This window comes from Rissa tridactyla, chromosome 1 (assembly GCF_028500815.1).
Source record: "Rissa tridactyla isolate bRisTri1 chromosome 1, bRisTri1.patW.cur.20221130, whole genome shotgun sequence".
Taxonomy (NCBI): domain Eukaryota; kingdom Metazoa; phylum Chordata; class Aves; order Charadriiformes; family Laridae; genus Rissa; species Rissa tridactyla.
Genome location: NC_071466.1, coordinates 182,163,354 through 182,178,766, shown reverse-complemented (window position 1 = coordinate 182,178,766; position 15,413 = coordinate 182,163,354). Strand labels below are relative to the sequence as shown.

At 43.9% G+C, this 15,413-nt stretch overlaps 1 protein-coding gene across 1 annotated transcript in view; it reads left to right on the top strand.

The window, feature by feature from the left end:
- TBC1D30 (TBC1 domain family member 30) overlaps positions 1-15,413 on the top strand; it is a 54,276-nt gene that overhangs the window by 17,546 nt on the left and 21,317 nt on the right. Inside the window, exons 3-5 of the mRNA XM_054186025.1 lie at positions 11,479-11,540; positions 11,927-11,992; positions 15,233-15,358. Of these exons, the coding sequence (XP_054042000.1) occupies positions 11,479-11,540; positions 11,927-11,992; positions 15,233-15,358 (254 nt within the window). The remainder of the gene's footprint in view (positions 1-11,478; positions 11,541-11,926; positions 11,993-15,232; positions 15,359-15,413) is intronic.

The following is a 15,413-nucleotide window of genomic DNA, read 5'->3' as shown; positions in this document are numbered from 1 at the left end:
CATAACGAAGAATCTTGAGTCTGAAGTTCTCTCTTGGCCAAATCCTGATTGTGATAAGCTGAAGGATCATGTAGTGTGTATACAGTTGTGAGCTTTTTACAGGAGCTCTTATAGCTTTAATAGCCTTGCAGATTAATTTCCTGTTGAAAGATAGACACTACGCTAAGCAGTGCTATTTTAATGATCAGTCCTCAATAGATATGGCTGCACAATGTGCAGGCAATATTCTCTTTCAGGCATCTTAGCTGTAAACAGGGCCCCAGGGCCAGAGCACGCCCTCAAGTAAGAGAATACTCCAGATACTCTCAAGTTTGTCTTAAATGCTCCGAGAACAAGTGGGCTGTTTTAGGGCTTCCTTCAAGAGAAGGTACTGTTGATGAGTACTTACTATGTTGTCAGTTTTTCAAGGGAGGAATAAGTAAGGTGGCTATGAGCCTGAAGCCTAAAGGAAGAGGAAGCATTGGAGTAGAATTGAGCGCCTTTGGATTTTTTCCTGAGCTCTGCTGCACACTTCCTGAGACTAATCATTTCAATCTTAGTTTTCTGTTTCTGAAAATCATAGATGTTATTTCCTGTCCATTGTGTAGTTTATATTTGCGCTGCATACCTTTGTAGGCAAGGATTGGCTCTGCTCTTTTTGTCTGTGATATCTAATATAGGACATAGTGAGGTCCTGACCTCTTTTGTGACATTTATGTACAAAGTGATACAAATGATGACTAATGCAGTGGAAAAGTTTAAAATATTCATGCTGTGTTGATGAGACTGTGGTGTGTCAACATGCTGCACTATTTTCCTGGCTCCTGCTTGTTGAAAGTCCGTAAAATGAACCTTCTCTAGGCACAAATACAGTAGCAAAACTTAATTTTTCTGTTGGTTCTGGAACCATCCTTTGTCCAGCAAAGACAACCCTGGATAAATTGTTTGAGAGCAGAGACCAGCTTGGTGGCAGAACTGAATCTGTTAGTCCAAAATAACGTTTCTCCTCCTGTATGACACAGATCTGTCCACTCTTACCTCTAGACTCCGTCCTCATGTGCCCATGCAACTGTGGATACGCAACATAACACTACGAGCTCTGTGCTTGGTGGTCCACACAGTAGAGCTAGCTGGTTGATCAGAGCATCTGCTCACCTGCAGTGTCTGAGGCAGCAAGTCGGTAGCAGAGCCTGTAGAGCAGTGCTGGGAGTGATGGAGGTGATGCTCTCCTTGTGGGCTGAGGTGGGAGGAGCACTGGGCTCTGCCACTTCATGGGCTCTCTCATTCAAGGACACACACCGTAGCATCGCTGTAGCACCTGTACCCCTTCAGTGCCAAAGACCCAACAAGCCAGAGGCCCCTTTTCAAGCTGTCAGAGGTGTCTCCATCTTGCGCATTGGAGGAGTGTGAAACTCCAGGTGGGTCATGCTTGTTTTTAGGCTTTTAGGATCAAGCAGAAGGAAGTGGAGCTCTTTTTAGCTTGGGGGATGTTTAATAATAGAACACATATAGAACTGGGTAGGATAGGAATTTTGTGCTCCAGTGGTGAAGGTGGGTTAATGCATTTAACTAAATGTATTTAAAATAGTTTTGCCTCCTGGGAGAAACTAAAATTGCCTTATCCTTTCTTCCTTCCAAAGTGGTCATATTTCATTCCATGTGTTTTCTCTTATACACTACAATTTGAAAGTGAAATCTTTTCTCTTTTGAAGCTCATGATGAACTAGAATGCACAGCAGAACATGTATTGGGTACAGGTTAAAAAATTTCTTGATTCGCTAACTTCTGTAGAGCTGTTTGAAGCCAAGTGGTAATTTGGTTACGTTTTCTGGTTACATTTTGTGGACTCCTAAGGGTACTATATGGAACTCTGGAGCTTAGCAGACAATGGCCCAATGATGTGGTCAATACAATAGGTTTTGCCTTGTGGTGGCAATACATTTTTTTTTTTTTTCCCTCATCCTATTGATATATACGTGCTTTCTGATATTTGATCTATCAGCAGCTGGTGTAGTGACACTGCCTAAACGTAATTTCTAAAATGCTTTCGGATGAAACGTATGACAATATTATCATACAATATATTTATTATAATACAATCTTTTCATGGGTGTGTGTTGCTTAAAGTATTTTTGCTAACACAGGTGTCCAGCAGCGTGGCAAACAAGCTTTCTCCCCAAACTCTCACTGTTTTACTGGGATGTTGTCATGCGAATCAGAATTAAAGGAGGTCTGTGAAATAAAGGGGAGGATGGGGAGCTCATGAAATGCATTGACCCAGCCAAACATGTCTTACCATTTTTAGCCTTGTGATTACATTCAGTCTTCTTTGCACACATCAGAAGAGAACCAGTGAGCTGTGCCTTCCATTAATCCTGGGTTTGGGTAGTTAAAGCTCCATGCAAACAAACGTGTCCTTTTCTTTAACAGCAAGATCAGGCTGTGGCCCTGTTTCTGCTGCTGTTCCTGCACTGCCCCATCTGCTTGTGCTCGCTCTCCCTTTCTAGCTGCCTGACCTCTACCTCATTGTCCCAGTGCAGACAGAAGAGAAGTGGGTGATGAATGACAAGGTTTAAGGTTAATGGGTTTGGTTTCTCTGTGTCAGTACCTGGCAGTGATCATAGGATCGATCACCGTACGGCTGACTGTAACAATCGAGCAAGGTATACATGTGAACTACTACTTCTTATGAAGTATGCTCTGCCTTAAAAAGGCATAGTTAGCAGGCAGTGGTAAGACTGCAAAGGGATACCAAATGTAGGGGTAAGCTTTTTCAGAAAGCGACTCTGTTGTGTGGGAGGGAATAAATGAACTACGGCGGGGGGGGGGGAAGCAAATTCTCATGTTGAATATTACAAAATATCTGGAGCTGAAATATCCGGGCTAGCCAAAACGTTTTAATTTTGTTTCTCAAATCTTTTCTGAGTGTCATCTGTCTTGTCCGTAATTGCAGGTGAGGGCTTGTGAACATGGGAGACCTCTCTGCAATTGGTGGATCAATCTAGATTCGTGATGACTGGTGACATCTTTGGGTTCAAAATTGTTGCATTTTCACCAACTTGAAACTATGGTGATTTGTCTGTGAGCTGTAGTGTTCCATATACTTTGAAATTTCCCCATTGTTGAAGACTATTTACAGCTTAACAGTGGCAAATTTATACAAGATGCTGACATGCCGTGTCATGTTTGGATGTCTGCAAGTCCAGGGAGTGGTGCAGGACATGCCTTGCCACAGGCAAATTAGAGGCTTTGTCTGAGCAGTGGTTAAACCCCAAACTTTCCTAAAAGATAGGCTCTTACCCTTAAGATATGGATATGTATATGTATGCTTAATGGGAGGCTTATCCGTGTCTCTAAAACCCATTTGTGCTAATGATCCAGTGAGTCATGAGACCCATTAGTATGGCTTGGCTTCTTCATTTTGTCTCCTGGAGTTCTTTTTTGCATTCTTTTCTTAAGATTAATTTTGCATTAGTTGTCTGGCATGCGGGAAGATGTCCTTAATGGTTTGCTGGTCTTCAGAAGTTGCCATGTCCCAAGTCACAGAATGATTGTCCTGATTGTTTCCATTTTTCTTATAGAGTGACAAAATGACAATTAGGAGAAATAGCAATAATGAGGACACTTCGAGAGCTGGTTGTCCTCATCAGTTAAATACTGATGTCTGTCTTAGAGCTGATTTGCAATTGTTTAAAAATTGAAGGTAACGTATGATTATGTTCAGTTTAGTGGGATGACTGATTCTCACTGTATGGATAATGAGTGCTTCCTGCAACTTTGGCTGTGGCTTTGGGCAACGGTATGTGGTGTGTTGGGTTAGCTGGTCTTGAAACGATCCAAGAGTGATGTGGTGCTATTTGCGTATGGTGCTTAAGGATGAGGAGAATAATATTAGAAAGATTACATGGTTATTTCTGTATCTAAATGTTTCTGTTACAGTCACGTTGGTACAATCTGTACACCTAGAGAGATTAATTTATTTCAAATTTGATGCTTTAACCACTAAATCATCATCTCCAGCTGGCACTGAAATGAAGTGATTTGCATCATCTACATCAGCAGGGAAGTGTCACCTTTGTTAAAAAAAGAACCACCGACACACAGACTTAATTATCTATTCAGAGTGCAAGCTAGCAGCTCAAATGTAGTGACTTTTTTCCAAAACCAAACCAGATATTTAAAGAGGCATGCTCAAAAATCATGCTTCTCTGAAAAATTAACAGTAACTTCTAAAGATAGATATAACTGATCTCAAAAAAGGCTTGCTTCGGTGTTTTATATTGTGTATCTTTTATATAATTGGCTTCACTGCTTCTCTGTTGCCAGTTTTCTCCTATCTTTGTAACGTGGCTGAGAAAAACTTTTTAATAAAGAAACAAATTGTTGTTTCAAAGCTACAGATGTTGGCAGGTAGCCTCAGACTTCTCGTAGGTTTGTCTTTGAGCCCAACTAATGTGGTGTGATAAATCTGCTCTCCTTCCACTGAAGTGCTAAGTGGTTTAGATTGTAAAAGCTATCGTTATTTCAAATACTTTTCCTTGTTGTAAATCAAACCACTAGTTTGAAATTCTGTATCAAACCCTTTTAAGATGCTGTTAGGTCAGATGGCACTGGAAAATGCATCTAATAAAATGCTGTTGGATAGCTTCTTTTAACTACTTAGTGCACGTATGGCACATCATTAGTAATAAGTGCATTTGCAGTTTAGATTCATAGAAAAGGCTGTTATTTTAGTCGAGGATGTTCAAAGTCTCTGTGACGGAGAGTCAGAAACCAGAAACTGTGCTGCCTGCTGGCTCGTGCTGCTGCTGGGGCTGTCCCCGAGCAGCCCTGGCTGCAGGTCCGGACCCCAGCCCACCCTGGCACTGAGATACTGTTACATCCATCGCTCTCCCCATGCTCCGTGGCCTGGTAGCGCTTGTGGGACCCCTTCCCAGGGCAGCTTTTTGAGCGGGGCAGCGGGACACTCTGTGCGTGTCCAGCTGCGGGCCAGAATCCCCCGGGAGAAGTCTTTTTGCTGGATGTTTAGCTCACTTCATTCTGGGCAGAAATGTCAATATTGTCCCCTGTAAGAGCGAGACCTGTCAGCGTTGCCTGTGCTGGGTGGTCTGTGTGCAGCCCGGGGGGGGCTGTGCCGCCGCTGAGCCCCCCCGCTGCCGCCTGGGCTGCCTCTATGTCTAACCGGAGCTGCTGCTGCATCCCAGGTGGTGCTGGAGGAGGAGGAGGAGAGGCTGCTGGTTTATTCAGGCGATGATGCTAGGATTGTGGGCGGGAGCAGCTCCTCTTTTTTTTTTTTTTCTTCCTTTCCCCTCTTTTCTCACAACCCCCCCTTTTTTTCCTTTTTTTTTTTTTTTTTTTTTTTTTCTTCCTTTCTCCTCTCCTTGTCCTCCCTCTTCTCTCCCGCACTTCGGCTTTGCTGCCTCTGCACTGCAGATCCCCTCTAGCCGGGAGAGCCGTTGCCTCTCCGCCCGTCCGGCCGCCTTCCCCGCCATGCCCCCCTCCCCGCCGCCCTAGGGCGAGCTTTCGGGTACTGCTGGCCAGCGCTCGCCGCGGGGCGGGGGGCGGCGGCCCGGGGCTGCCATGCGGCAGGACAGGCTGACGGGCTCGCTGCGGCGGGGCGGGCGATGCCTGAAGCGGCAGAGCTCGGGCGGCGGCGTGGGCACCATCCTCAGCAACGTCCTCAAGAAGCGCAGCTGCATCTCCCGCACGGCGCCGCGCCTGCTCTGCACCTTGGAGCCAGGTAACCCGCTATACCCCCCCGCACCCCGCCCCGGGCCGGGCGGCCGCAATCCCCTAAGCGGCTTAGCGGGGAGCTGCGGGGGGAGGTTAAGCGGCCGGGGCCCGGGTCGCCGCCCCCCCCCCGGGGTGGTGGCTCGGCTCGGAGGACGCGGCCGGAGGGGGATGAGGGCCGCGGGTAGGTGATGGCGAAGGGGGAGGGTGGCTGCGCCCCGGGCGCGGCGGCCGGCACCGGCCCGAGGCAAATGGCCGCGCCTCGTCGGCCGCCGCTGCGGCGCGGGCAGCCTCGGCGGGGCCCGGCCTGCGTGGGGCGCCGCGGCCTGAAGTGAACGGAGCGCGGCGGCGGCAGGGGTCCCGCCCGGGCTGGGCAGCGGGGCTTGCGAGGCTGCCCCGGGCTGGGCAGCGGGCGGAGGAGTCGGGCCGTCCCCGGGCGTCCGCGGGCCCCTTCCCTGGGGGGCTCCCCCTGCTCTCCCCAGCCGGCGGATCCCGGCTCCTTTCCCCGCTCCTCCCGCCCGGCGTCGCCGCCGCCTCGCAGCGCTTTTGTGCCCGGTCCCCGCCGCCTCCCTCCCCTCCGCTCCCCGCCCCGGGCTCTCTCCTCTCTCCCCGTTCCCCCCAGCACGGCCGGGCCGCCGGGGCCCTGCGGTCCCCCCTCGGCCTCACCCAGACCCTTCCCGCTAAACCTACCGGCTTTCGGCTGCCGGAGCCCCCCCTCCCGCCCAGCCTTTGTCTGCGGCAGGGTGGTGTCTGAGTTCCCAACCTGCCGTTCCGATGGGGGCCAGGCATCGGCTCTGCGGCCGGTTTTATTTTCTGGATCCTGCTTCAGTACCAAAAATCTTTTGAGGAGCCGGTGGTCAGCAAACAACGCGTGTTTCCTCCAGGGAGGTAGGCTCTCAGCAGAAGCAGCAATGAATTGCTGAATGATAGGTTCTAGTTGCCTGCCACCAAAATTTTGGATTTTTTTTATTTAAATGCAGTATTGGAAATTTAAATACAATTTACAATGTTAGAGCCGTCATAGCTAAAATGTTGTTGATATGTTGCCTAATCCTAGACATTTACAAAAACGTGCATGTGCAAGCCTGAGGTCTGCTGAAACACAAAGCAGTGTACGATTCAGTTTCCCATTGTACTAGCTGGGTGTGCATCAAGCACACAGTGCTGACTGCGTCTGTGTTTGAGATGAGTTTCGGGTGCTATTGTCAAATACGGTCTCAGTTATATTCTGGTATAGCTTTATGGGATTGCTGCTATCGAGGAGATTTCCTGACTCGTAATTCTCACAGACCCCTGCTCCTACAATAGTCTTCTAATATCCCAGATAATGATGTTACCTGGATAATGACATGCTTTTACTTACACTCGCGCAAAGACCAGGGGAGATGATTGGAGGCATAACCACAAATGCCATGCTTTAAGAAAGCTAGGAAATCCCACTGGGTTGGGGTTTCCATATTGTTCATGTGTAAGTAAATACGATGATGTCATGCAGGATACATGCTTTCACAGAGCGATGGAGACAAGGCATCTAATGAGCCCTTAAAAAAATAAGCTGAATGAAGTTTCCTTCAGATTTTCTTATTGTCTGTATCAGCTGTCTGTATTGTGAAGTTTCTGCAGACTGTAGGTTTCAGATGTGCTTTGATACATCCCAGTGAGCTCTGGCTCTTCACAAAAGTGATTTCATGCAGACTTACTCAGAATGTTACTGTTCTTTCTCATTTTGGAGATGAAAACCTACATTTAGAGATAAATTACAGGGCAAGGCTAAGAATCTTCCTGAAACGACAAGCGACAATAAGGTGATAGTTTACATTGCTACTTTTTTCCCCCAAGTTTGGACTCCCACTGCACACAGAGCTGCTTTAGGCCTTTTTCCTTGTTTGTTTTCGATAAAATATTTATTGGCTTTCCATGGGAGAAATTTCAACAGCTGCTTTTAAGTACAGCCAAGAACCGACAGTGACGTGCTTTGTAAGTTTGAAGCTATGGCTTTATGGCTCACATATGTGCATCAGAACAGATCATCTTCTGTGCTTTTTCTGGTTTAGTATTTATGAAAAAATCCCATCCTTTTGTTTAATGTTGCTGAGGAGTGGGGATTTGGTTCCTTCATCCAGGTACTTGGCTGACCACAACATTTTGGTCATGCAGTGGAAGCCTGCTAGGGTTTAGGAATCCTAGGGGTATAATCTTTCCTCTTACAGCCTTTTGTTGTCAGGAGTCATTGTGTATTTTACATGGAAAAGCTAACAGGACTGGATTTCGTGGGGCTTTATCTTTCTTTTTCTTTTTTTCCCCCTTTTAAAATAGCTTTTCTGCAGTGGTTTCTGGTGACCTCGTTGCAAGGGCATTGAACAAGCCTTATTTTGGCATTCCCCTACCCTGCAGAAATTTGACTGGTGCCAAACATAAGCACCTTTGCACGTGCTTGTATTTGTGGACCTAATAATTCCTATGTGTTCCCAGCATATTCCCGCTTACACGAGTTAATGTGCTTTTTAGGTACGAAGCATCAGTTGAAAGTGTATGAACTAGAGGTGATACTTAATATGTCAAGTGACACCATAGCCTGTCTGGCTTGATGTAAAAGGGCTGAGTTGTACTGACAGCGCCTACAGTCCCCGAGAGCAGGAACTATTGCTGCATATATGGTACATTTCTTCCAGGCTGTCCATGCAGAGGAACTGGGAAGAAACGTTCCCGTAAGGTCCCAAGAGGTCTTTTGTGCAAAGAGCATGTGTTTATGTAATGGAGAGGAATGTGGATGGAGGATTGACAAAAAGGGGAAAATCCAGTGAAAACTGGTGCAGAAAGTCTGTGGTAGGGCTGGATGGGCATGGGGTACTGAGGGTGGAAGAAGCTCTTGGGGAATCTAAGTTTGTGGGGAGAACGCAGCTGAATGCAGAATTAAAGGGAGCTACTGGTAAGATATATCAGACGATGGAAGTGTAAGGGAGAAAAGACTGTATGTGGAAGAAGGCCCTGGGGAAAGGCTGGTGATGATGCAGGCAAGAGTGGACAGGATGAAAATGACAGGACTGAGTGGAGGAAAAAAAAAAAAGGTATGTGCGGGGGTGGGAGATTTTTTAGGAAAAGGAGAATGATGGAGGTAGGAAGGTTTGGGAAACCAAGAGAGGCTGGAATAGGGATAGGCATTAATTTCCTTGAAGCTCGAAAGTCCAAGGACAGATGCAGTGAAGAGTGCAGAAACTGCACAGAGCAAGATGGTTCTTGTGCCAAAAATAAGTAATGGGCAATGAGATGCTGCTCCCAGCTTGCTGGTTGCATCCCTGCAGGTGTCCAGGGGAGTTCCTGGGTGGGTATAGCCTTTCCTAGCTCTGTCTGCGCTGTTTGTGTTGCAGCATTTTTTACTTGCTTATTTGCTGTATTTTTATTGAACAAGGTTGTAATATTTTAGGTTTAGGAAATGTAAATTCTTTAAAATGGATAGGAATGAGGAATCTAATTCCTGTATGGTCCGTGTCTCGCTCTCCATGGCTCTTCTCCTCCCCTGTCACAAAACCGTCACATAATTTCATTTTGGGAATATTTCTAACTGGGAACAAATAAGGGGACACAGACTCCGTGGCTTCTACTAGAGGTCACAGTGCATGGCCTGACCGAGAGGTTCCTTGCCATGCTAAGAGAGAGCGCCGTGGCATCTAGTGTTACCACATAATGTTATTCTCATTTCTAGTAACTTTCACACCTGTCTTAATTGTCTGCCATGATTTAATAAACTTTTATAGATGGAGATTCAGGGGTCTCATTTCAGTCTCATTTAATCAAGAGAGACAGCTATTTGGGCCTCTTTGTGAGCTCCAGGGTCATGATGTTCATGTAAATGATAGATACATTTAACCTTATTATGTTTTGTTTTATTGTGCTTGATCTTTTGCAGACTTGGCTGTCTCTGCTTGTATCTTTCTTATGAAATTTATAAGAGCGAAGTTGTTACTGGGGTCTCTAAGTCTTAGAAGACTGTGAAGTGATTTAGTATTTGGCTGCTGAGTTGGAAATTAATACATGATTATTTTGGAAGACTATTGCTTCTTTGCTACAAGGCAGTGTTAGATAACATGTCAACATCTGTTACCTTAACAAAAGGAGTTCTTGGTCATGATATCTTTTTGTATGTATTAGGGTTTTCTAGTACTTGCCATAAGACTGCTTGGGAATGAGACTCATTTTTTTTACATTTACAGCAAACGTGATACAATTTCATCTTAGCAGGTTACTGGCATTGCTTTGCATTATTATGAAAAGATTTATCTATTAGGAGTCCCTGCTGAGTGACATGGAGTTATGGGGAAGAATACTAATAAACAGTTACTTCCAGGAATAACTGTTAATCCTTTAATGTTTTTCAAGACATTTCTGTTATGATTTGAAGCTTTTATTTTTCTCGATATGACAAGCATATCTTTTAAATCTAAAGCAGGGAAATGAAAGCACCAATCTCCAGGTCTCAGTGATGCAATTCTAAAATGATAAAATTGTAAACAAGACTGGATTTTCTGTGAATTGTCTGTCTTTCTCTTCCCCCCCAAAGAAAAACAAACAAACAAAAAAAAGCCTTGAAGGAGAAGGCTTTGTCTTTAAATATGTATTTATCAAGCAGTAAGGTTTTTAAATTACTTATCACCGCTTCAGTATGCAAATGCTGAAAGGCATTTTACACTCCATAACTAGCAAATGCCACTACAGTTTGGGTTTCTGTCAGACTCGCAGGCTTAGTCTTCCAAAGCACTGAGTATTAGTGGTGAGTTGATTAGCATGGAGTTTATATACTTAAAACCTTGGAGGATTAAAATCTGGGGTTTAATATATATGGCTTTTAAAATATATATTCAAAAATATTTGGCTTGATATTCTAGAAAGACAAGAAGGTATGTGTAACGTAATTTTAAATACGGAACAATCCATTGTATTACATTGCGGAGGAAAGATAAAGAAAGGCTTTAGACTTTATGCCAGAAGACTTGAGGGGGAGGACGCGACGTGGTGTTCAGCACCTGGTCTCTGGACAGCGGCATTTGAGGGACCAAAGAATTGTGTGTTCGAAATGTGGGATATAAAGCAAATTAAAAGTGTTACTGTTCTTCGGGTTATGAAATATTCCAGTGCCACAGTCGGGATCCAGTGTAGGCCAAACTTGAGATCCTAGTATTTTATGTAATATTGTATTTTATAGACTATTAGCAGGTGTGCTTTGTAACAATTAAAATAATTTGCTCACATGGCCAAAATAAAATCTAAGCATAAATGAGAATACTGACAAAATGTGCTTTCTGTTCTGAAGAATTATAAAAAATTTGATATTCTGAGCAATAAAATAATTTTAGCATCCCAAACTTAGAAATAAGTGATTTAACGTTAAGAAGTTGAAATAGATGGAAAGAAACTGTTTGTCTCTGTATATATTTTTTTCCATGGGTGTATATGATAGTTTGCAGTGTGCAAATATAGTTTGTAGAATAGTGAACCACTTGGTTTTTTTTTTTGTTAAATAAGTTGTACTGATCTGCATCATTAGAGTAAAGAGGGTATGACTACATTTTAAAAACATTTTTCCATGCACTTCTTAACACGTGCTTTGAATCCACTGTGAAGACAAGAATTCACAGAAACAGGTTGAAATGTAGTTGTTGAAACATGTACCTGAAATCTTGTGTTCTTATTTCAGTTGTGTTTTTTTTTTTTTTTCCTTCTGAGCTAAATGAAAATAATGACTATGATTATTTTTTTCCTTTTTGTTTCTAGGGGTTGATACAAAATTGAAATTCACTCTTGAACCATCTTTAGGTCAAAATGGTTTTCAGCAGGTAATTTGATTCATTTTTCTCTTGAGTTTATGAAGAACTGCGTTCTCTTCAATCAAGGTACTTGCCCTAGTTCAAAACTGCATCTGTCATCATAATATCAGCATATTATTTGCAATTATGTCAAGAACTGTTTCATTGGAACATTTGGGAAAAATAGGTGCTCATTGTTTACTCAGATATCTCATAAGTCTTTGTGTCCTAGAATATTACATTTTTGTTACGTCATTAAGTAATTAATATATATTTTCCCTGTGAGTGGATTAAGTAGGTAAACTCTGAAATGTGTGCAGTAAAATGAAATGAATGTGCACGTCTGCAGTGTTGTAAACGTTGCTATACTGTTGCATTAAACTAATGGTGAATTTTATGTTTTTGGATGCTTTTAGTGGCATGATGCGCTCAAAGCAGTGGCCAGGTTGCCGACAGGCATACCGAAAGAATGGCGGAGAAAGGTAGGTAGACCTGTAAGCTGTGTGGGATGTATTGCTTGTGGCTTTCTCAGGACATGTGAATAACAGCAATATTATCAGTGTTTTTTAACAAATACTTGGAATTTTTAAGTTTAAGTCTTACTGGGGCTTTTTCCTAGTTTACATTCTTCAGTGATAACCTCACAGGGCAGCTGCAGAGACTGAGGAGACAGGTAAAGATGGTGTTTTCAATAGTTGGCCTCTTTCTGCTTGAGGCTTAGGTAACTTATTCTGGTGCAGATGTTATTGCTTCATTCTGTCAGTTTCAAGGAATTGCACTGGTGAAGCTGCCCCTGCAGCTGAGGATCAACTGAAAGGAGAGGAAATCTCCAGTGTAGGCTGTCATACTTATGAAGGTGAAGTTGATAGATGCTAGTGCTGACAAGAATGCTTATTGAAACATTTGATGGGGGAAAGGCAGATTGCCTAAATTAGGGAAGTTTGGAGTCAGGCGTGATGTAGAATGGTAGAGTGCGCCATTAACAGGAAATTGCACTGAGTTAGTGTTGTAGGAAAGGGACCTCTGGGATTTTGCTGAACTCACTTTATTGCTTTCTTCAACAATGTCTGAAGTTCCCTAGCCTAAAAAAAGTAATGTCCATTCATCTTTTCTATAAAACTACGTCACATGATCTCAGCCTTAAAAATGCAATTTTAATGAAAAGAATATTTTTAAAGCCTTATAAAATATATTTAGTTCCATATATTTTTGGTGCGTCAGATGAATTTCCTTTTCCTGTTTTCTTTTTGCTATCTTTCCAAACCGAACTGTTCCTCTTTACAAATCAGAGGAGAAGGAAACCGAAGACTTATAGTGGCATTGTTTTCCTCACACCACTATGATTTTATTTTTCATCTGCAACTCCAGTGAATCATTATATTCCTCTAACAACCTTTTTTCTTTCCTTAAATGTATTTTTCCCACACTCCAGTAAGTTGCTCAGACAATTTTCTGTGGTACATGAGTGGCAGAGGTCGTAGAATCACAGAATGGTTGAGGTTGAAAGAGACCTCTGGAGATCATCTGGTCCACCCCCCTGCCCAAGGAGGGCCACCTACAGCTGGTTGCCAGGACTGTGTCCGGATGGCTTTTGAGGATGGCCAAGGATGGATGCTCCACATCCTGTCTGGGCAATCTGTGTCACCCTCACAGTAAAAAAAAGTGTTTTGTGATGTTTAAATGGAACCTCCTGTGTTTCAGTTTGTGCCCATTGTCTCTGGTCCTGTCACCAGGACCATGCACCACTGAGAAGAGCCTGTCTCCATCCTCTTTGTGCCCTCCCTTCGGGTATTCATACAAATTGATAAGATCCAGCCTGACCCTTCTCTTCTCCAGGTGGAATGGTCCCAACTCCCTCAGCCTTTCCTCATAGGAGAGATGCTCCAGCCCCTTAATCCTCTTAGTGGCCCCTTGCTGGACTCTTCAGTAGCTCTAAATCACTCTTGCATTGGGAAGCCGAGGACTGGACCCAGCACTCCAGGTGTGTCTTACCAGGGCTGAGCAGAGGAGAAGGATCACCTCCCTCCACCTGCTGGCAGGGCTCTGCCTGATGCAGTTCAGGAGGCTGTTGGCCGCCTTTGCCACAAGGGCACATTGCTGGCTCGTGGTCAACTTGGTGTCCACCAGGACCCCCAAGCCCCTTCTCTGCAAAGCTGCTTTCCAACAGGGTGGTCCCCAGCATATACTGGTGCCTGGGGTTGTTCCTCCTCAGGTGCAGGACTTTGCACTTCTACTTGTTGAACTTCATGAGGTTCTTGTCAGCCCATTTCTCCAGCCTGTCAAGGTGCCCTTGGGCTTATCAGCCACTCCTCCCAGTTTTGTGTCATCAGCAGACTTGCTGAGGGTATGCTTTGCCATATCATCTAACTCAAGTCTCTGTCTTTTCCTTCTTATTCTGCTCACCTCTGTGTTTGCTCACACATGACCACATGATGCTAACTAAAGTAGTGTTAAAAAAAGGGATGTATGTGGTCTTTTCACTGTCATTCCCTGGTTTCCCAATGATTTTAAGATTGATACCAGAATAAAGGAAGCATTTTGTGTTGGCAGCATGCTGACTGCCTCCTTTGCAGGCAGCAGGAGCAGGGTGACATCTGCATTATTGCTGTGGCATGTGACATTTGTTTTCTGGGGCTGGCAGAGGTAAAGAATTCAGTCAACCAACATCAGTAGGATGTCAGCAGTGCCAAAAGCTGCTGGGAGGCAAACAGCGGCATTCCTCCGCATGGGTGGCTTTGCAAAAGTGTGGGAAGGGACATTTAAATGCAGAAAACATGAGATTCTGGGAGCTGTCTATAAATTCGTTCATCATGCAACTATCAAGTGTTTAAATCTGTGGGAAGTGTCTGAATTGCTTTTCTCACTTGAGTGAGTTAACGGCTGATATAAAACTCAGCCAATTTGCTTTCATGATTTCTTTCAATTTCCTGAAGAGAGCTATCCTTTATTGTTACTTGTTGTCGTTGTATGACATGACATGTATGATATGTCTTTCATGATTCAGGAGCTTTTCAAATGCTTAATAAAGCTCCAGCCTTTGTCTTAGACACACATGCATAAATCTGGTAATTATTAGGCTTTAAAATTAGTCAAAATGTTTGTTTTCAGAACTCCCTATAGCACCAACAGTGTAGGAAGCCCTCTTGTAAGTTACTTTGATCCAAGTGATATTTTCAGATCAATCCCAAATGGTTAATACTAGGTGCTATTTCTTCTGCAAAGTTGACCAGCAGAGACCTCTGCTAAAGAGAAGCACCCCTAAATTTCTTTTGTGGGGTTTTCAGGAGATAAATCCATGGTTGAGTTTGAGGAAAGTCTGCAGCAGTGTTACCTTTTACAAAAACTCCTTAATGGTTACGAGGTTGGAAGGGCTGAACTGACAAGGAGGGCCCTTGCAGGAGTGTGCGTCTCCATCTTGGAGGGACCCTGTGGATTCAGTTTCTGGCAACGGACTTGCATCTTTGTAAGCAGTTCATAGATCTGGACACTTAATGCTAACTGTTACCTTCCTTTCTGTTTTAGGGAGCAAGGTATTACTTTAATTGTGCAAAATTTGTTTTTGATATAGTCCTCTTCTGTATATTTCAAGTCAACTTCTGTGTATTTCAAGCATATCACATATGGGTGAAGTGGTTGAGGTTCATCTAACTGTATATATCAAAACTGTTCATATTTTGTCTGAGAAATAATTCATTTTGTTGACTTGCTGTGTGTATTTGTAGGTTTGGCTGACCCTGGCTGATCAGTACTTACACAGTATAGCCATTGACTGGGATAAAACCATGCGTTTCACGTTCAATGAAAGAAGTAATCCTGATGATGACTCTATGGGCATCCAGATAGTAAAGGTAGCCAGCTAGTTTGTTCTTTATTTTAATTTTTTAATGAAAATTTGATTTATTT